This window comes from Monodelphis domestica, chromosome 6 (assembly GCF_027887165.1).
Source record: "Monodelphis domestica isolate mMonDom1 chromosome 6, mMonDom1.pri, whole genome shotgun sequence".
In the NCBI taxonomy this organism is placed as follows: Eukaryota; Metazoa; Chordata; class Mammalia; order Didelphimorphia; family Didelphidae; genus Monodelphis; species Monodelphis domestica.
In genome coordinates, this window is record NC_077232.1 from 72,112,042 (window position 1) to 72,134,819 (window position 22,778).

Consider the following 22,778-nt stretch of genomic DNA (forward strand, 5'->3'; position numbering starts at 1 on the left):
CACTGTAAGTGATTTCGCACCTGATTAAACAGCCATTCCCAAAGAGATTCCTTGTCAAGCTTCAGGGTGGAGTCTAGCACAATTCCACAGGGCCCGGCCCTATTCCACATTTTTACCAGGAACTTTAATAAAGACATGAAATTCTCATTCAATTAGCAGCAGACCCAAAGCTGGAAGCAGAGGAGGACAATGTAGCATTTAAATGATCTCCATAGACCAGCACATCTTGCAAGATATTGGGGGTAGGGCAATGGCAGATAAATGTAATGCCTTGCACTTAGGTTCAAAAAATCAATTATAGAAATAATAGGATGGGGGGAAATTGGTCCAGGAATTGTTCATGTGAAAATGGTCAGGGAAGATTAAGTAGTCCCAAACTCAATATATAACAATATATAACAACATTTATTAAGTAGGTACCATGTGTGAGGCACTGTATCAGGTATTGGGCATACATAGACAAAAACAAAACCTTTCCTGCTCTCAGAGCTTATTCTTGAGGGTGAAAGTAAGTTGAGGTAGTGAGATGGAACAGAACCCCCAAAAAGTCTCTTCTCACATGTATATGTGATTTCACTGATTTACACATTCTGTCCCATAATGCAGAGTCCTTCCATAAAGTCCTAACGGGGAGTTTATGTAAGTCAGGGTGGAAGGGTAGAATCTGCCTTTGTTTCTAAGAAATGCTTGGAGATCATTTGAGGAAGCAAGATTGCAAGATAATCTGAATTGGTTTAGACTATACCTCCAGTACTGTGTTAATTTTAAGAAGAATATTAGCAAATAGAAGCAGATACAGCCAGGTGGCTATGTGGGGAGTATTTAAAGAGGCCATAAAAGATGGGCAACTAGGTAGCATGGTGGACAGAGTGCCAGGTCTGGAGTCAGAAAGGCTTAGCTGCCTAAGTTCAAATCTGTCCCAGACCCTTACTGGTTATAGCTGGGTAACTCTGGGTTAATCACTTAACCCTCTTTGCCTCAGTTTCCCCATATATAAAATGAACTAGAGAAAGAAGTGGCAAACCTCCACTTTTCCAAAAAAAATCCCAATATTACCCAGAGTCAGATACTCCTGAACTAAACAACAAACTAAAAGACCAAGGAAAAATAATGGGTCTGGAAGAGGAGGATATTAGGTTTGCAGTTTGAGAGGCCAGAACTATAACCATAGGGAGCTCAATTTTATATTGCATAGAAGGATGATCTTCCTTCCTAGCAATTAATAATAATAACTAACATTTATATAAAATTTACTGTGTATCAGGTATTGTGCTAAACACTTCATAATTATTATGTCATTGGTATCACCCAACAACATATGAATTGCCTTCTGAAATAATTAATAACCTACTACCAGAAGTGTGTAAGCAGAGTCTTGGTGATCAGGTACCGGCTTAAAGTGAATATTGGACTAAATGAGTTCTTAGTTCTCTTCTGGTTTTAAAGTATTCAAAAGAGCCATGTTCATTTAAAGAATGCAGGATTTAGAGTTAAGAGGAAATTATTTCAAGTCCTGAATCTACCTCTTAAAAACTATGTAGGCTTAGACAAAATATTTCCCCTCTTTGGCCCTATTTTCTCATCTGTAACATGTTGAGTTTGAAGTGGATGACTGAGCAGGTCCTTTCTACTTCTAAATCTTGTGATTTGCTATGGGAGTCCAATCAACTAGGGCATAAACTTAGAAAATAGAATAATTTCTTCTTTTTCCTTCGTTAAACTCTCCATATTTATCATAGTCCAATGTGCAGCTACATATATTGTATATCCATCTCATTGCTCATTGTCTTGGCCCTAGAGGCAGGCAGGGCTTTTCAATGAACCCCTCCAAGACACAAGAGGCTAATGGACAAACCTCACGGTTTGGGAGTTTTGTTTAATATTTTCTTGATGCCTTTTGTTCTTTATCTCACAGTTTACTCTTCCCCTATCATGGAATTCTTCCCAGGAATAAAGAAAAGGAATTATATTATTCCACTCATTCTTAGTTCTTGCCCTCTGCTTAGTCAAAGGAAGTACATTTCATCAGTTCAAAGACCAAGTTTGGTTGTTGGAATTAATCTGATATTAGCTATCTCTTGGTGTTGTATTAATTGACATTATAGTAGTCATTGAGGATTGTCTTCTGGTTCTGCTTTCTTTTTTCTACATCTGTTCATATAAATTTTCCCCTGTTCCTATTTATATTTACCAATTTATTTAGCCCATTCCTTTTTTTACTGGGCCACCCACATGTTTCCAAATTTGGGGTATAAGACATTTTGGAACATATAAATCATAGAATCATATCTATCAAGCTGGAAGGAATCTCAGAAATCAACTAATCCAGTAATGTCCAACTTAAGCAGAAACCAAAGCTACTAGCATAAGGATCCATACCAGCCAAATATTGACTTAGAAAACCATTTAATTGCATTATTTCTGTTCTGTTGTATTTTAATTTGTTATTAAGTATTTCCCGATTATATTTTAATCTTATTCATATGAAGAGTGTTTGGCACCCAATCTAGTCCAACCCCCTCATTTTGCAGAGAAGGAAACTGGCCGAGAGGGGTTAATTGGATTTGCTCAGGGTCACATTAGGTAGACAATAGCATAGCCAGGATCTGAAGGCAAGACCTCTTTACTCTAAAACCAGCACTGCTCTGGCTGTGTATTTGACCTCCATACAGCTTATGTTTGGCAGTGGCTATGAGCCCTTCAAGTCTGACTGTTTCCTTTTCATTTCAGGACCGCAGGATAGAGGAGCTCACTCTGTTACTGAGCCAGTATCAAAGAGTAAAGGAGATCATGCTGGGAGCCCATGGTAAGGGAAGAGACATTCAGTGTTGCGCTCAAAAGTCCTAGAAGATATCCCCTGATCTGATCACTCATCTCAAGAATTGGTTAATTAAAAATTGATTAACCTTGTACCAGGCATTGGATCAATCTGAACCAAAACTGGAGAATGGGACTAATGCATCTCCTGGCTAATTGGGAAGGTGCTCATCAGGTTTGGAGGGCTCATAGTGCCTCCTAGGCTCACAGGAGGCTGTGTTCTTACTTGCAAGACCTTGGACAATAAGATTTGTTTTTGTAATTATCTTCAAGTATGCTGCCCACACACTGATGCAACCACTCTTTTATTTTTGGTTCCCATGGACAAAAGCCTATTACAATGTGAGGTAAAGTTCTTGGTGGTTTGTACCCATTACTCTTCTTAAGGATTCTGATGAAACACCAAGGTTTACAAGCTTTTTCCCAGGATGAGACAAGTGTGAGGAGAGTCATGCAACCCCGGAACCCTCAGTACTAGGATTCTTTGGCAGCAGTCCTGTAATGAATAAAATTTAGGGGAGAGGGGGAGACTGAGGCAGGTAGAAATTAGTTTCTCTCTGCAAGGAATATATATTTTTTAGAGGTTTATTAAAGGTTAAAGATTAAGAATATACAAGTATGAAACATGTGCCTAGGCCAGAGGCCTAGACAAAATAACCTCACATCATGGAAGAGACCTCTCTGCTCCAAAAACGGAAGTCCAAAAAAGCCCCGAGCCCTTCAAAAGCCTTTGCTTAAATATCTTCTCGATCTCGGCCCAGGTGAGATTACAAGGCATTCTGGGGAAGTGGAGCAAAGGCTCATGGGGATTGTAGTCCTGTATTCGAGTCTATTTTTTACATCCCCCCGTGTGATCATTTGTGGAAAAATTAATTTTTCCCCAAAAGGATCATAAAAACATAATAAACTTAAAAGATTACAATAGTGTGAGGATAAGAGAAAAAAGAATAAAACCAATAATTTCTGAACACATTGACAAAAAGCCGTTAGGGGGCAGTCCCCTTTGGCATAAAAGTATACATACAAATAAATGTTCAATCAACCACACCCAAAGTTCAATTTTGTGCAACTTGTGGTCTGGAGGCTTCTTCATGGTGGCTTCTCCATCAGTTCAGTTCTGGATTCAGAGAGGTAGCATCTTCTTTACCTAAAATTCTTCTCAAAAGGAATTTAAACTTTGCAATTTAAATAATGATATTTTTTACATTCCCCCGTGTTGTGGGTGATTGATCAAAATCCCCAAAATTCTCAATAGCCCAATTAATTACAATAGCAAACAAATACACTTTCATATTTCACATAAGTTGCTGTATGACATTAAAAAAACCTATGAATTGATGGACATTTGTCACAATTTTTACAAACGTAGCAATCTTTCAACCTTGGTAATAAACATATTTTTTTTTTAAAACAAAGTAAAACTCATCTTGGGTTAAGAACATAATCAAGAAATCTATATATCATCCTGGTAGAAGTAAAATAGTGAGCTGAAGAGCATAAATAAAGGGGTGCTCCTTGTTCTTGGAGGCTTTTCCCAAGGGTACAAATGCCCTGAAATTAACTGCCCAACTTCCATTCGCATGTGGGAAGGTTGGGGGTTATAAAATACATTTCACTTCAGCTACTAGAATGGGCCTTACCTCGTGGTAGGGGCAGGCAAAAATAACCAGACTGTTAAAAAAAAATTCCAAAATCATATTTAAAAAACCCTTAAAATCAAATCATTTGAGGTATTTAGCACATTAAAATCCCAAAGGTTGTTAATACAATTATAACCAGTTCTGAAGTCCATCTATCCTCAGCAAAATAGAGAAAAGCTGTTTTTTCATATATGGGCTTATTCACAACAATATTTGTTCAACAGTTATAGGGGAAAAACAACAGAATTTCAAAACTCAGTACATTCAAAATACATTCAATCAACCTTCAGTTCAAGCAGAATAATATTGAATCCAGTAATATATGAACTTAAAATCACAAAGTTAAACCTTAAACAAAACAATGCAATAGAATACAGATAATTTTATAAACCATTAGAGTCTGAAATGCCTTAGAATATAGCCTTTAGTCTCTTCAAAGTTCCTTGGGGTTTTTTTTTTGTTTGTTTGTTTTTAATTATCCATTTAAATGCCTATTGTCCGAAGGTAGAGTAGTAAAGGCTAGGCTATGGGGTTCAAGGGATCCGTCCAGGGCCCCACAGCTGGGAAGCATCGGAGGCCAGATTTTAACTAGAGACCTCCCGTCTCTGGGCCTGGCTTCCAGTTCGCTGGGCCACCCATTTTCCTCCCCAAAGTTAAAGTTGAATCTTTGGGCTGAGTCTGCTCCCAGACAGGCAGGTAAAATCAATGAAACTGCCAGAAGAGTCAAAAATCCTTTTAAACAGCCCATTGCTTTTTAGGTTTCTGTTTGAAAAGTCTGTTTCTCCTCTCTAGTCTTTTCTCTCTTTCCCCTCTCTGATACCCCTGCAGCCAATACCCCCAGCCACGTGGAGGCTTAGCCTAAGGGAAATTTGCCCGGTCTCCTTTCCCTCTGGTCTCTCCCCTCCGCCCACGTGGCCAATACTGTTACCAGCTGGTCGCAATGAGTCCTGAGCGATCTGCTCCAAGGATCTGGGTGATGAGCCGGCTGGGTCGGGCTCCTGGGTCTGGGGCACAGAAATAGGCAGGCAGCGGCTGGTGAGAGGCCAGGAGCAGGAGCGGCTGCGGGGGTGGGCAAGGCCGGGACCAGGTACCAGGTGAGGATGATCAGGGCTGCAGGCTGCAGGCAGGAAGCGGCGGGGCCGCTTTCTAGGTACTAGCTATTAAAATTGAATTTAAGATCAGAAAAGAAATCAGAAGACTGAAAGTTCTTTATCCCTTCGTGGTCGCCATAACTGTAATGAATAAAATTTAGGGGAGAGGGGGAGACTGAGGCAGGTAGAAATTAGTTTCTCTCTGCAAGGAATATATATTTTTTAGAGGTTTATTAAAGGTTAAAGATTAAGAATATACAAGTATGAAACATGTGCCTAGGCCAGAGGCCTAGACAAAATAACCTCACATCATGGAAGAGACCTCTCTGCTCCAAAAACGGAAGTCCAAAAAAGCCCCGAGCCCTTCAAAAGCCTTTGCTTAAATATCTTCTCGATCTCGGCCCAGGTGAGATTACAAGGCATTCTGGGGAAGTGGAGCAAAGGCTCATGGGGATTGTAGTCCTGTATTCGAGTCTATTTTTTACAGTCCTGTGGATTGCCCCAGGAAGAGGGTAGAGGAGCATAACTAAGAAATGTTGCCCTGGTTTTCCCATCCCCCCACCCAACCCTCTGTCCAATCAGGATGCCTCCATCAGGGTCTGAGTGCTTTTGGGGCCTGACTTCCTACAGTTAGAGGGGAATCACATTGTGAACAGAAGTGAAGATTCTGAGAGATGAAGTATTTTGAGTCAAAGCCAGAGATTGTGGGAGTTGCATCTCATAGTTTCATTTCTAAAGAAAATGAGCAAAGCTATTAGAGTGGAAGAGAGAACTTCTCTTCAGACAACCTGAGGATGTCACTATAGCAACAGAAAATTAAACCATGTGTGTTTTAGGTTCCTGCCATGTGCCAGTCACTGTTTAGGATGCAAATACAAAAATAAAATAATCCCCATCTTCAGGGAAAATTACTTTCCTTGTGGCAAGATGGGGAGAACAACAAATTAACACAGATAAATAAATGCAAAATACAAAAAATAATGATACTGACTTTTTTTTTTCATTAACTGATACTAAGACAGAAGGTAAGATTTTTTTTTGATGGGGGAAATGTGAGCTTCTTGAATGCTTTAACTTTTCTACTTGTATTATCAGCTTTTAGCACTTTAGGTTACATATAGGAAGCACTTAGTAAATAAATGCTTCATTCATTCCTTCACTGGAGCTGTCTTAAGTGGAACCAGGGGTTCCAAGCAGCGGTGAGGATCATCCTGTGCAAAAAAGTGCCAACTAGTGCAGCAGATAGAGCACTAGGCCAGCTTCCACTCCTTAATTTACTTTTATTCTTGAGAATAGCTGTTTTTCAGATCCCTGCAATGAAATAATCCCAAGTAGTTATTTTGCCTTCCTGTTGTTCTCCCTCAGGGTCTTCAGAGAGAATCCTTTCCAGTGGTGAAGAAGAGCTAGAAGGATCTTTTAGGAAGTGGAATGTGGTGAACAAATCCCCAGGAGAAACAGTGAAGCTGGAGGTCTTGAACTCTTTTTATTATCTGACCTTTAAACCCCTAGTAGCCTGGGGCACCTGACCTGACCTCTGGGCTAGGAGAGAGGGAGGGAAGTAGCACTATAGAAGGATTGGTTAAGCCTTTGTAAGGCTACTCAACTCACCCAATGAGTTGTAACTCATTAACAAGCTAAGTAAATGAATCAGTATGGTGGCTGGAACCTAAACAACTAATTTACATTCAACAGATCACCCTGGACTGGTTAAGTTATGTAGTTTTATATTATGGGAAAGATCATAGAGTTGAGTTCAGCTAGAGGGACAACCATAGTGTCTAAAATCAGGTGACTCCCAACTTATCAACAGACGTTTAATGGTGGCTAACAAGCAAGTTGGGACTGGGCACCAAACCAGGGCCTGAATAAAAATCACAGAGTACAGAATGTTAGAGCAGGGTACCAAGGAAGAGATGAACCAGGAGATTATATAGTCCAATCTTCATTTAAATTTTTTTTATTTAAATATTTTTCAATATGCAGAAATCTATTTTCTCTCCCCCACTTAAAAAATGAATCCATAAACCATATAACAATGCAAAGTCAAACAAAACAAGTTCTCACCTTATGGCCCCCAAAATAGATGTCTCATTCTGCATAATACATGCATTTCCTCTTGGTTGGAAGATGGTAGAATGCTTCATCACCAGTCTATTGGATCTACTTAGCACTTATCAGCGTTCTTCAGTCTTTCCAAGTTGACTCTTTAAATCCTGACATTTTACAGGGTAGGTAAACTGAGACTCTTCCCAGAGAGGTTAGCAAGGCTGCAAAGCCAGAATGCTGGCTCCTAGGTGACCGGGACTTCCAATCTAATTATTCACATTGAATCTGGAAGAAACTGGGCTGTAGGGAACTGAGAACTTTATTGGGTGTATCTTAGTGCCTGATAGGATATGGCTAATAGGGTGATAAGATTCTTGTGTCTCCTGTAGATGGTTCCAAGATGTACCTCCCCTACCTTGGGGGCTCCTCCCCTGCCTCAGAAAACTCTGGAAACAAGGTGAGAAGCCAAAGTCCTGTGACATTCCCCTCTGGATTGCTTTTAAGACTTTTGGGTCATCACACCTATCTCCCAGCCTCTGAAAACCAGCTGCCCACTGGGGAGCTTGGCAGGTGTGTGGCTTGAATTGAGTGAGCAGTTGACCTAACTGGATTGGGGATGGTGTTTCCTTTGACAGTGGAAGCATCCTGGACCACAGCAATGGTCATATTTCCCACTGTGAAGAGGATTCTCTGGAAACCCAGAGCAGGTACCAGTCACATTTCTTTGCCTTCCCCTCGGCCTCAGTGCTAGAGCATGTTGTTAGATCCATATAGTTGGAATCCAATGTGAAGAGAGCATCTCAAAGGTTATGGATTCCATTCAGTTCCACCAATACTGTGAGGTCCAGGAATTTGGCCTTTGCAAATCTGTGTCTTTCAGAGAAGGCTTCAGATTGTTGTAAGACGTGTGAGGGTCATTAAAAAATGCTGTTTTGATGGGTTAATTGGTAGAGATAGCCATGACCATTACACGCACACACACACATCCCTAACCCCTACTTCATGCCTCCCTGCAAATCAGCAAATGCAGAGAAGTTGTGGCTTTGGTTCATAGTATTAAGAGGAGGGGAAGATGGGGAACTACTGAAGCAGGTGACCTCAAAGGGCAACATGTGGTTTCCAGATGGGCCTCTGCTTATTGCAGTTTCTTCAGCTTTGTATGTTATTTCCTGGAATGAGGTTAGTCCAAATGGATAAATCCTCTGAACTCTGAGCCAAAAACACAATAAAATGGTTCAAGTTTAAAACATCTGTGTTGTCCAGCTTAGCTCTATCCATTTGCTCTAGTGGTGTCTTTCAAGCATGTGTGTTCTGCTCCTTGGTAATCATTTGCTTTTACCCTTTTTTGTTCCTTCAGGACTCAGGAAAAACTGTCCAGTAGTCTAGAAGATCTGCAAAATAGTTCTGTGGAAAAGGTTTGCTTGTGATTTAATTAGTGATTATTTATCAGTTGCCTACTTACTGTATTGCCAAAACTGTGATGGGCAGTGTATATGGGCTCAAGAGCAAGGAACAAGTGAGCTTCTAGAAGCTAACATTTATTTGGGGTTTAAGCCCTTTACATTAGTTAACTCAGCTGATCCTCACAACCCTGGGAGAGGTGCTGTTATTTATCTTCATTCTGTAGATGAGAAAACTGAGGCTGCAAGACGTTCAGAAACAATGTATGAAAACCACTTCACAAGCTTTAGAAGTCAACAATTTTTATTTGTGCTAATAGTACAGGACAGCACTTAAGCAGGTGCCAGGTTGCACAGTGCCATTATGGCACTTTAAGAATTCTGAAAGAGGAGAAAATTTTGTGGGCCTGGACTACCAAGAAGGACTACTAGTGGGGGCAGACAGGAGAGGAGATTTTCGAATAAGCATTTGAGAGAACTGTTTAGGGCTACTCCAAGGATTGTTCGGGCTGACTAATGCCAGGGGTTTTTGTTGGGCAGTAATGGCAGAAAGGTTGGATACTAGAATGGGAAGGGCCTTTTTTCTCAACTAAAGAGTGTGTCATTTATTCTATGACCATTCGACAACTATTAAAGATTTCTGATAGGGAAAGTGACATGATTCCTGTGTTTGAACTGTTTTTTAAGAAAAACTGACCTAGCTGCAGTGTTCAGAACAAATAGGAGAGAGAGGAGGGCCAGGGAAGAGAACTAAAAGGCTCTGCCAAGCTCCAGGTGTGAAGTTATACTGATCACTAAAGTGAACTCAATGATTGCACTTGAAATTCTTTGTTCTTGTTCTGTAGTGGTTGTTAGAAGCACCCAGCCTACCTAGAGCCTCCAGTGAAGGGAATCTAAGACACAGTCAAAATGCTTATTCCCTCAGCTCTGAAGTGTAGGGAGAAGCAGCACTTGTCCATGTAGATGACCTCCTTTGTCTTTTCATTTGAGTTTTCTCAGGTTTTGAATTAAATATTTCACCCTGCCTTCGACTAATGACTAGACACAGATTCACAACTTTGAAATGTACTTTAGAGATCCTTTAATCTAACCTGTCACCTTAAGTGACTAATTATAACAGGTATGCTGTCATTTGGTATTGATGCAGAGGGAGGGAGAGAGAACAAATGGCTTGGACTGTAGGGATCTGCTGGCTCCTTCCATGAGTGATGATGGTCTTCCCATCCTGGTCCAAACTGGAGCCCATTGATCATTGTCACAAGGCCACTGAGGATTCCTGTTCCCTATTTGTGAAGACATCAGAAAGATTGATAATTGTTGTCTTGGGGATGAGGAAAATAGTTGTTTCCTGTATAAACAGGACTGACCAGGTCAGGACAGTGAGTGAAAGTTCTGGTTATGTTTTATACTAACAATTGTCTTATTGCTTTTTCTCAACCAAAATGAAACTCTCCTCCCTACAATTTCGTAGTATGGAGACGAGAAACCACTCATGCCTGTTGTAGGATCCGAGGTACATTTATTGTTTTCACTTGTCAGTTGCCATAACAGATTGTGGGATTTACTCTAATGGGTTTACTATTCACCTAGCCCATCGACCATGCACTTTGGTGTGGGGTGTTGGATAGAGGAGGCAAGAAGAAAAAGGAACCGATTGAGAAACAGGTTAAACCCCAGTCCCTGATGAGGCCAATCCATCACCTGAATACACAATTGAACAAATGTGGCAGCCTCTGACCCTCTTTCAGGGAGCAGTGAAAGTCACAGGACAGATGGATGAACAGTCTGGGTTCAAGGAGTTGTCATAGAATCAGAGATTCAGAGCCAGAATCTAGAATTGGTCTAGAGATTGTTAGTCTATCATCCATCCTCCTTTTTATAGACGAGGAAACTAAGGCCCAGAGATGAGAAGTGATTGCCCCTGGTCACACATGGAGTAAATGAAAAAAGCAGAAGTTTGAACTTGGCTTGTCCCCTGACTCCAACTAAAAATTACTCAGTGATTTTCCCTATAGAAGTTTTTTTCTATGTGGTGAGTCCCCATGGTCTTCCATTTAGAGTTGGGAAGGACCATCTAGACTATTCCCCCCCCCCCCCTTCATTTTTTCATAAACAAGGAGCCCGTGGGCCTATGCAGTTTGGTGATTGGCCCTTAGTCACACCAGCCCAAGAGCTGGAATTCATCCTCAACTTCTCTGGCTCGAGAGGGAGGATCTTTCCCTTGCACCACACTGCCTCTCTACCACTAGCCCTATCCTTTCAGCTGTAGCTCACTGCCAGCTTCTAGCCGGGTGTCTCTAGGGGAAAATGCATTTGGAGCTCTGATTCCAGAAGCCCTATCAGCCACAGGAATTCCCAGGAGCTTGGAGAAGAAGGGAGGTTGGACAGCCTCTTCTCTATTAGGATTTGTATATCTCCATGACAGGAGAGCACTCCTCTCTATATAGCTTGAGGTGCCTCTCTACTCTCCTCCCTGGTGAGGTCTTACTTTTTAAGTTTTTTAGCTCTTTATCCTTTCCTTTCCAGTTAGACCACTCTTCTTAAAGGGGAGGAGCAAAATCAGAATCAATAGTAATTTTCTTTTTCTCATCTGTTAACATTATCCCATCTGTTCCCAAATAATGTCTGCCTGTCTATACTTACCTCATTGTCCTTTTTGTTCAAAATGACACTCTTGTATTCTCACGTCACTTACCCCCTTCCTCCACCTATTCCATCTGTGTTCACCATAGAGCTCCTTATGTGGCATCACCAGTTTGGTTTTTTAGATAGCTCCTCCTTTTCCATAATGATCATCTTTAGTTACATTGTCAGAAACTATGCCTCTTTTCTCTAAATCATTTGAAACTTGATTTCCTAAAAGAGAGGACATGTGTCCCAACATCCCCAGCAATGTCCTTAGCTTCAAAATGATAGGTCACTCTGTCCCTGTACTTATGCTACCATTCAGTTCTTCTTTCTGAGACAGAATTAAGGCCATACCACCAATGACATTTCTTCATTCCTTATACCTTCTGAAAAATGAATTTGTCAATTTATCAAGTCCAGAATCAGTCAGATCCTCTACCCCAAGCAGATCTCTCATCATTACAATATCTGTCTTTGTGCCAGCTTTATAGTCACTTTTTAGGAATGTATCATCTATGTCCTCCCTCTGACTAGCCAGGCTATAATTATTACCAAAATGAATAGATGGCCTATGGCATTATCCAGCTCTAAGTAAAGCCAGTTAGAATCGTCATAAAGAACATATTTAGTAAGGACATAAATGCATGGCCAGAACACCTAACTTGAGATATTTAGCCAAAGACATTTAGCAAAAGTTAAGATTACATAAACCATATATTTTCTCTTTTTATAGGACACATTTTTCCTAGGGGAAAACAAATATCAAACATTACCAGGGAAGCTTCCTGGAACTACCCACAATGGAGAACCTGTAACCTCGATCCCATCCACTTCTCAGACCTCAGGGAGCAGCCTGCCAAGCCTGAGTAAGTCCCTCTTGTATGAGCCCTGATCTACCAAGATAGGCTGACCTCTACATTGATGTCCTGAGAGGAGTGCTTAAATAATCTGCTGTTGAGCCTCTCTATCCAGAGTGAATTCTTGGCTTTCTTTCATAAATCTACAACTTGTCCAAGTCACAAGCTTGGAAGGAGACACAGGGAAAGGTCATGTGATGAGAAGCTTAATCCAGAATTCCACCAAGGGCCCTAATGAAGGTCAGAGATAAGTGGCTGTTGTTTAGCATAATAACAATGAAGGACAAAGCTGGGAACCTCTCCTGGGCCACAGGGAGCTAGGTGCTTTAGTGTTTTGGTTGAATGTGGAAAACAAAAAAATTCCCATTACTTATAGCTAATTTGATTGTGGACACCATCTTCCTCCTAACCCTGGTGTATATTTCTGGGGCAAAGAGGCCATTGCAAATTGGGAGGGGAGGAAGCAAACACTTAATTGCTCCTCTAGGGAACCTTGATTCCACTTCCTCATGTGTAAACAGGTGAAATGTCCACCTTGACCTTCCCTTCTTCCTAGCTGTCCTTCCTTTCCATTCCTCTTCCCTGCTATAAACTCTATGGGTATATTGGGTTTTTATTACTCATTGGAAAAATAGAGCTCTCTGAAGACTTAAAGTAGGAACGAGCCTCAAAGGCCATTTGATCCAGCCCCCTCATCTTACGGATGGGGAAACTGAGACTTGTTCTCATTCCTGATGGGCCTAGATAGGTAAATGAGCTAAATAGAAAGCTCTGTTTAAAGGTCATTATTGTGAACTGTTGATCCTATGGATGCCATGGCCAGAATTTCCTGGCCCCTTTTCTTCTTCAAACTATAATCTTGCTCATTTTTCTAGCTAGAGCAGGCCCACATTTTTTAATGATCATTATGATAATCATCCCTATTTTACAGATGAGGAAACTGAGGCTCAGGGAGAATTTATGGTTCTATAGCTTTTATTTGGTCCCAAGATTTGAACCCATATGCCTCCTGATTCTAAAGTTTAGTATTTCTACTATATCACACTGCATGGAGTATGAAGACCAGAGTGTGAAGGTTTTTTCAAAGATCAGAATTTTTTTTTCCAAGTCTCCTGACTCATCCTCCTTTCTTTATTGGGCCTAGAAAGATGGACTGAAGGATCAGAGAAGTCATAACTGTTTCTGACTCTGATTACTTCTACTAACCATTACTGCTACTACTCTTACTGCCACTACTACTACTACTACTGACAAGGACAATTATATAGTGGTGGTGGTGGTGGTGGTGGTGTTGGTGGTGGTGGTGGTGGTGGTGGTGGTGGTGGTGGTGGTGGTGGTGGTGATGATGATGATGGTAACAACGGCTGACCCTTAACATTAACATCTGCAGTACCCATTATGTTCTCATTTGGTCTTCTGAGACTCCAGGGAAGCTACTATACTTCTCACCCTCCAGTCTGCCTTTAGCAGTTTCTATTTTCCAGTCCCATATTGGGCTGATGACAATACTTGTAGCATGGATCTAAGACGTGGTCCATTCTCCTTTTCCCCATCCTGTGCATCCACATTCAGCCCAAGTCTGCTTTCCTTTTCCAGACTCTACTGATGGCACAGGCTGGTCAGGCAGGGACCCATGAGGAATTAGAATATCCTTGGGGAAAACTGCCTGGGCAGCCTGGAAGAATAGCACAGTGATTTCCAAGCCTTTTTCTTTGCCTCCAGTGCTCTCCCACCACCACATGGGCCATCAGCCCCGAGTCCTCCAGCACAGTTTTGTTTCTTTCATTCTGTTTTATTTTCTCTCTTGCTCTGTGACACTGTTGTTCATTTCTTTGCTTCCTCATACCTCTGTTGGGCTGGCCTGGGGTCTCTCTTGCTCCTTCATGTGGCTTTTCTGCTTCTTGGATGGTTGGAGCTCGTGCCCGGAGTGTCAGTGCACCGATATTAGGTACTGTGATCCTTCCAGGTGAGGCTGGGAGTGAGAATGTCCTTCCCCTACACACAGTGTTCATTCCCCCTTACTCTATGTAGTCTTCTCTTGGGATGAAGACAGGGTCCTCAGGAGAGGGGTGGTGAACCATCTTCCCAGGGGTGTTTCCAAACCTTCGAAAGGACAGAGCCTTGAGACTCCAGTAACCACTCATTTCTGAGCCATCAAATCAGCTCTCCAGAAAGTTAAAACTGAGACCAAACAATGACACTTTGCACTTTATAAAGCCACATTTCTGGGAGATTTCCTCCCAAAAACCTGTGGGGAAACAACCAAGGAAGGCTGGGCATGGTGGTGTGTGCTTGTTGCTTCTGAGGATGCTAAGAATGCAGGATTGCTTGTACTTGGAGGTTCTGGGCTACAGGGGGCTGAGTTGATCGGATGTTTCCACTAAGTCCAGAAGTGAGCCCCCCAAAAAGAGAGCCACCAGCGTGGCAAGGGAAGTACCAGTTTGGCTTGGAAACAGAGAAGTCAAAGCTGCCAGGCCATCTAGGAGAGGGATAGAACCATGAGTAGTTACTGAATGTCCAGCCTCAATAAGATAGACACTTTGGCATAGAGTTGCTGATTCAAAAATGTCACTTTAGAAAATATTTTCCCCTTTCTCTCCATCATCTCATCCCCTTAGTTTCACTGTTTTTCCCTCAGGAGAAACTGAGAGCAATTTGGATACCACTGTCACGTCAAATGACCTTTCACCCATGTCTTCTGGAACTGACTCGGGGCCCCAGTCTCCACTAACTCCAGAAATGAAACGGAGCCCTAAAGGCATCAAGAAATTCTGGGGAAAGTAAGTTTTCTTGTGGTTGTGGTTGTTTTGGGGATGGAGGGAGCTTTTTATATAGTCCAAAAGTGCTTTTTAGGGGGCAGCAAAAAGGCCTAGTGGATTGAGAGCCAGGCCTAGAGACAGAAAGTACTGGGTTCAAATGTGACCACAGACAGTTCCCAGCTATGTGACCCTGGACAAGTCATTTGATTCCCATTGCCTAAACCCTACTTTTCTGCCTTTGAACTGATACTGATTCTAAGACAAAAGGTGAGTTCTTTTTTTTTTTTTTTTGTAAATTCCTTTTAGTATTTCTATATCATATTCAGTTCTCATCTATCAAACATACACACGCATGTTACCCCCTCTTAAACAATCAACAAAAAACTGATAAGTAAAACTATATGATACAAGCACATAACTGAGAGTACTTGGCTCTCCATACCTATGGATGACAATCTCAACAGAACTGATGTAGATTCCTAAATCAGTCATCTGGAATACTGGTTAGCACATTGGATTGGAGTTCTTTTGTCCTTTAGTGCTGTCTTCATTTGCATTATGGGAATCATTATGAATATTTTCCTGTTTCTGCATCAGATATTCATGCTTGAAAGGAATCCCCAGTATAACATACCCAACCAGTGTTCCTTTAGCCACAGCTTGAAGTCCTCCAAGTTCCTGCTCCACTTGGGACAGCTCTAGTGGTTAGAAAGTTTATCTTGACATGGAGCCCAAAGTTTCCTCTTTGCAACTTTTAGCGATTGCTTCTGATGTACCTTCTCTTGAGGGTCAAACAAAAAAGACTGATTTCTGTTGCACCTGTTGACCACGCCATATCTATCATACCTATCAGAGCTCTGTAGACGAGCACAGAGGTGTGTTTAGGGAAAATAATTAACTGACATTCCTAAATACCTCCTGAGGAAATACAAATACATTCCTAAATACCTCCTGAGGGTTACAAATAACCTCCTGTTATTTGTAGCAGGTTGTCTTTAAGAGGTCTTCCTTCAACAAGTACTACTGGGAGCCAGGTTATCAGGTCACAGGCTGACCTCTACTTCCATTCTCAAACTGAACTCATACCCAAGTACAATCAAGGCTTCTAAGCACTAATCGTGGCCTCATTCACCCAGTCTGTACCAGACCAACATACAATCCCTGAGACTACTCCCACTCTAAACTCACTATCCAAACATTCTACTTTCTCCCTCTCCAACCTCAGCACAATGTACTCCCAAATTCTTGCTCACCACTCTGAAGATAGTCTCATAACTCCTAAACAGCTCCAGAGCTTCCATAGAACCCCACAGAATTGCAAACTCCTACTTATTCCAGTTTCCGGATAATATGACTTTTTCTTTTTTCCTCTTCTGTCTCCCTATCACCCCAAGGAAACTTACCCTCTAATGCAAGGGTCCACAAACTTTTTTGAGAGTCATAGCCCACTTTGGCCTTCTGTTGAAACTGAATCATATTTTTAAATTCATTGAATGAAATGCTTAGAATTCTTTTGATAGTTTTCCAATTTTTCAAAAAATAGATTCACAGATTCCCAAGTTAAGAACTCATGTTCTGGTGGATTATCTATGCATATATGCCACTGGAAAGTTGAGACGTTGCCCCTCAGCTCAAATTGTCTGAATAGATCATACATATATAAAATGCTTAATAATCCTTCCTTCTTCCCTCCTCTCTCTCTCTCTCTCTCTCTCTCTCTCTCTCTCTCTCTCTCTCTCTCTCTCTCTCTCCCCCCCTCCTTTCTTTTCTTCTCCCTTGTTCCCTCTCCCTCCCTTCCCTTCCTCTGTTTATCTCTCTGTGCCTCTGTCTCCTCTCTCTCCTTCTCTCCCCCCCTTCCCCCTTGGATCTCTGCCCTGAAATACACTTTTGATGACAACATTTATTTAACACAGAAACTGAGCAGTGAGGGGAGAGGTGGAGCTTACCTCAACTAGTGAGTGATGGGTTTCTGAGGGTATGACAGCATTTCGCTCCAGTGATCTGAGGCGCTCTGCTTCGTTGCCTACTTGGCACACCCCAATGATCTCATTGTGACCTACACTGTGAAAATGGCCCACAATGTTTTTTTCTTAAAATGTTGACATTCAATGACAATTATTATTTATAAGCAATTAGACAACAAATTGATAACTGTCTACTTGTCATCTCCATACATTGCTGTGCTTAAAACTGGATCCTAAGCCATTAAGAATAAGGACAGGAGGCAGCTGGGTAGCTCAGTGGATTGTGAGCCAGGCCTAGAGACAGGATGTCCTAGGTTCAAATCTGGCCTCAGATACTTCTCACCTGTGTGACCCTGGGCAAGTCACTTGACCCTCATTGCCTAGCCCTTTGGATCCATTCATTTAGAATGTCATCTGATTGTTCCTATGGTTTTCTATCCACACAGAATAAGAAGAACTCAATCAGGGAATTTCAACACAGATGCAATAGGGATAGCAGAATTCCGTCGAGGTGGACTCCGAGCAACTGCAGGACCAAGGCTGTCCAGAACCAGAGACCCTAAAGCTCAAAAGAGGTAACACTCTTCTCCCTCCCAGAACCCAGGTGATGAGCACACTTAGAGAGGGAGGACTTAGATGCCCACCAAGTTCTAGGGGTAACCATGATTCACTGATAGAAAGTCACTGGAGAAATGAATGCAAGACTTTGAGGAAAATGGAACTTAGGATGTTTCATTCCATTCCATTTTGTGTGTGTGTGTGTGTGTGTGTGTGTGTGTGTGTGTGTGTGTGTGTGTGTGTGTAATTTCCTTTCATATCCATATGGGGAGAACTAAATGGTCAATGAAATCCCTGACAACTCTCAGATTCCTTAATACTGTGATTCCACATTTGTAATGCAGGGATTAGGAGAAGGGATAGTGATGATGGAGAGAAAGAGAGAATGGGGTTGAGAGAGTGAAGAGATCTTCTCCTCCCTTTCTGAGGGGAGATAGCCAAAAATTGTCTTCTGAGCGATTGAGGACTGGAGACTAGAGGGGAAAGCCTTAGTGAGATGACAAGATGCCCCCCTATCCTTGAGATATCTATCCTTGAGAGGTAAGATGAATTGTTATGCCTCTGCTTCCCCCAGGGACATCAACTGTCAGTCCCTTTCAGGATCTTCAGGGCTACCCAACTGTCAAGTAGAGATGTCAATTCCTTGGGTCAGGCAATCTTGAAACTCTTGAGATCTAGAAGTCAACCCCCTTTTCAGGAGAGATGTAACCCTCCTAAAATCTTCAATCCCCTCAAATATGTTGATTAGAGATTGGCCCAGACTGAAATCTTGAATAAAAGATGATTTATTGGGGTTCAAGCAGGGAAGAGGTGTTAAAGGTATCAGTTAGGAAAGTGAGTAAACTGGTAGGCCCCTTGTAGTATATTGGCCCTACAAAGTTTAGGGGTTCAAGGCTTCTCAGCCTTGATCCCTCTTTCTTGCCAACAGCCTTTAGTCCCTACTCTTAAGATGACTAAACTTGAATATAGGAGTCCTGGGACAGGTACAGGAGAGAGATTTCACAGTTGCAGTGGAATTTTTGTCTCAGATGTCAGAAGGTCTTTGATCTTTTTGTTTTGCAGAAATACTGTTTTAACAAAAATCTATTCCAGGCTCCCCTTGCAATGACACACCAGCCCTGAGAGTCATGTGCTCTTTGTCTTTCAGTGATTCCAATGCTCCTTTTGCCCAGTGGAACACTGAGCAAGTGTGTTCATGGCTGGAGGATTTTGGTCTGGGTCAGTACGTGATCTTTGCCAGGCAGTGGGTGAGCTCTGGCCACACACTATTGACTGCAACCCCTCAGGACATGGAAAAGGTAAGGGTAAACCTGGAGGCTTGCCACCCTTTATCTGCATTAAGGCCACTGACCTTTTTCTAGATCCTGTGACCTTCAACTGCCTGGGATCTTGACAGGGAGGGAAAAGAGGACCAAGTTAGAAGACTAATTTCTGGAGCATAGTATCTGATGGAAAGAGAAGAACTGGAGCCCAAACTGGCATTTGTCATGATGGGGACAAACTTCAAAAATGTCCCAAAAGGCATTTTATTAAGTACCTTCAACTTTTTTTTTTAACATTTTGACTTCATTAAATATTTCCCAATTACACTTTTTAAAAAATGCTAACATTCATTGTTTTAAAATTTTAACTTCTAAATTTTCTCCCTCCTCATCCCTCTCCTACTCCTTGAGAAGTCAAGTAACATGATATTGATTATGCATGTGAAATCATACAAAACATTTCTATATCAACCATGTTGCAAAAGAAAACACCATAGCTAGGTGGTGCAGTGGATAGGACCCCAGGAAGATAACTTACTAGCCATGTGACCCTGGCCTCAAATCGCTTAACCCTTATTTACCTCAGTTCCTCATCTGTAAAATGGGGAAATACCCAACCACACACACACACACACACACACACACACACACACACACTCAGAGGAAAAAGAAAATATAAAAAAAATGTGATTCGATCTGCACTCAGTTCATCATTTCTTTCTCTGGAGGCACATAGCATTTTTCATCATGGGTCCTTTGGTTACATCATTGTCTTGATCAGAGTAGCTAAGTCTTTCACAATCAATCACCATTATAGTATTGCTGTTACTGTGTATGATGTTCTCCTGGTTCTTCTCAATTCACTTGCATCAGTTCATGTAAGCCTTCCCAGTTCCAATCAGCTCTTAGAGATGACATCAGCTAGGAAAGGACATAGTGGAGGCTCTCTGGACCATATGGTAGCTCCCTACTTTGATTACATCTTCTCACTTCTTAGGTGCTCAGTTAATGCTACACTAAATAAGAATAGCTGTCAGTGTCCTAAAAATTCTATCCTCCTGGGCAGAGTGGATAGTGTCTGGTCCTCAGACACCATCCAGGTTACAGCTCCGATAAGACCAGAGTGGCAGCAGTATATGGCTTATCCCTTCAAGTCCTACTGAGCAGAGGCTTGGACCAAGGTTGTTCCTAATGATTAATCAAGCTTCCCTCATGGCACTACACCTCTAGGACCTATAAATTAGGGTAAATTTCCCTCCTCAAATTCAACAGCTGATCTTCCACTTGTCCATTTCAGGAGCTTGGAATTAAGCACCCCCTGCACAGGAAAAAGTTGGTTTTGGCTGTGAAGTCAATTAACACCAAACAGCAAGAAAAGTCTGCACAACTAGACCACATCTGGGTAACCCGTAAGTGCTAACAAGCTCAACCTCTCCCTTTCTGAGAAGCCACACATTTTCTCTGTCATTTAGGAAAACAGACACCAGAGTTATCCCACTGGGGAGTGAAGGGAGAAGAAAATTATTTTCTGATGTCCCTGGATGAAATATTCTCATTATTCAAGCTCTAACTCTCAAATTTTGGTCTGCCTTTTCACCTTCCCACTCTACGTGCCCCTTCTTTCCCAATGACCTCCTTTGTCTTTAATGGCTGTAATGTAGGAATTTTGAGACTTGCCTTCCTTTTTTCACTCCATAGGATGGCTTGACGATATTGGCTTGCCTCAATACAAAGACCAATTTCATGAATCCAGAGTTGATGGGCGGATGCTTCAGTACCTTACTGTGGTAAGGGATTTGGGTTTCATCAACTCGGTTAAACTAATATTTATGAAGTGGTATACACGTACAACGTATTGGGCATCCTGAGCTAAAAATAAAATGTTCTGTGACCTCAAGAAGCTTACCTTTAACTATGGAGGGGATGGGTTAAGGTAAGAAGGGTTGGATGAACAGCTCAGCATCAAGAAATGCCTGTCTCTTTTATAGGAGGGATCACCTGAGTCATCCTTTGAAGAATTTTAGGGATATAGGTGGCATAGTAAATAGAGCACTGGGCTTGTAATCAGGAAGACAACTCTGACCTCAGACACTTCCTAGCTGTGTGACCCTGGGCAGGTCACTTATCCCTGTTTGCCTTAGTTCCTCCTCTATAAAATGAGCCAGAGAAGGGGATGGCAAACCCCTCCAATTTCTCTTGCCAGGAAAACCCCAAATGGGGTCATGAAGAGTTAGACATAACCAAAACAACTCTGACAAAAGGGATATTTAGAGGCTATGGGGAGGAAACATGGGACTTTAGATAGAAACCACACTACCAACTGATACAGGGAAAGGGAGTGGGGGTCATCCAGCACCCCTATGACAAGTGATGTGTCTTATTCTGTGTGCCCATTTCACAGAATTATTCATAGATTTTTAGTGCCAAAAGGCATCTCAGACACTGCCTACTATGATTCTCTCATTTTATAGAAGAGGAACCTGAAATGCAGTGGGGGATGCTGAATTATTTTCCTCATCATAATCTACATTATAAAATACTTTGAGATTTCAGGCAAGTGTTGCATCATGAGTGAAGAGACAGCTGGCTACCGAATCAAGAAAGTATGGGTTAATTCTGACTCTTGGCACATACCAGCTGTGTGACCTTGAGCAAGTATTTAATCTGGGTGCCCTCGGTAGCTTTCAAGACCAAAGCTTAACCTGGGGTCTGTGAACTTTGGGGAAAAATCAAATCTTCATTTTCACTGTCCTTTAGCTCATGTCAGCAAACCTGACCCAGAGGCCATTAACCAAGCTCTAAATGTAAAAATCCTTCTGCCAGCCCCTGCTCTGCTCATTGATTATTTGAAAACATGATCCTGAGAAAAAGTCTAAAGACTTCCATCAGGGGCAGCCAGGTAGCACAGTGGCTAGAGCGTCAGGCCTGGAGTCAGGAGGCCCTGGGTTCAATTATGGCCTCGGACACTTCCTAGCTATGAGACTGAACAAGTCACTTAACCCTGATCGCCTGGCCCTTGCCACTTTTCTGTCTCAGAAGTGGCACTAAGATAAAAGGTAATGGTTTAAGAAAAAAAAAAGACATCATCAGACAGCCAAAGGGGTCCATATGTGGAAAAAAAAAAGATAAAGAAAGCCCATTGTTCTAGAATCTCAGCTGCACAACCGTTGCATGTGTGCATTGGGAGAGATAGACTAACCAAGAATTTTCCTTGCCAATGAAATCACAAGTTTAAGACTGACAATAGCAATCACAAATTTTGAAGCACTGTTGCCCTGTGTGACATCCCAATCATACAGTGTCCAGATACTCATGGACTGAATACGGGGGCTGGGGGTAGCTCTGGAGAATGGAGGAAGTAAAGTGCGAGCCCACGGCGTGCATGTTTGTGCATGCTTGTGCGTGCTTGCAGACGCCGCCCTGGTGCTGAGGGAGCCCCTGAGACTCTTACCTTCCTCTTCCAGAATGACCTTCTCTTCTTAAAAGTCACCAGCCAGCTGCATCATCTCAGCATTAAGTGTGCCATCCATGTGCTCCATGTCAACAAATTCAATCCTCATTGTCTGCACAGGAGACCTGCGGATGAGGTAGGGCAGGAAGACCACCTGTCGCCCCGTGCCCCCTTTCATTGCCCGAGGAGACAAGAAGGTCCTTAGAGAGGGAGAAGGCACCCCTCACACTTCCGCCATCCTGATTCCGGGGTGCCCTGACCTAGTCCATCTGTTTTGCCCTGATGTGTGCTATGTGTCAGTTTCT

General features: G+C 42.1%; 1 protein-coding gene across 21 annotated transcripts in view; it reads left to right on the forward strand.

The window, feature by feature from the left end:
• PPFIBP2 (PPFIA binding protein 2) overlaps positions 1–22,778 on the forward strand; it is a 195,643-nt gene that overhangs the window by 163,524 nt on the left and 9,341 nt on the right. For 17 of the 21 annotated variants that reach the window (XM_007496981.3, XM_007496982.3, XM_007496987.3 and 14 more), the window contains 14 exons: positions 2,731–2,806; positions 6,914–7,017; positions 7,984–8,051; positions 8,230–8,301; positions 8,952–9,009; positions 10,466–10,507; positions 12,356–12,488; positions 14,395–14,427; positions 15,118–15,259; positions 17,649–17,777; positions 18,908–19,058; positions 20,320–20,431; positions 20,721–20,809; positions 22,487–22,609. In XM_007496981.3, coding sequence (XP_007497043.2) covers positions 2,731–2,806; positions 6,914–7,017; positions 7,984–8,051; positions 8,230–8,301; positions 8,952–9,009; positions 10,466–10,507; positions 12,356–12,488; positions 14,395–14,427; positions 15,118–15,259; positions 17,649–17,777; positions 18,908–19,058; positions 20,320–20,431; positions 20,721–20,809; positions 22,487–22,609 — 1,332 coding nt within the window. The remainder of the gene's footprint in view (positions 1–2,730; positions 2,807–6,913; positions 7,018–7,983; positions 8,052–8,229; positions 8,302–8,951; positions 9,010–10,465; positions 10,508–12,355; positions 12,489–14,394; positions 14,428–15,117; positions 15,260–17,648; positions 17,778–18,907; positions 19,059–20,319; positions 20,432–20,720; positions 20,810–22,486; positions 22,610–22,778) is intronic. The other 4 variants (XM_007496983.3, XM_056802235.1, XM_007496994.3 and 1 more) reach the window with 1 other exon arrangement.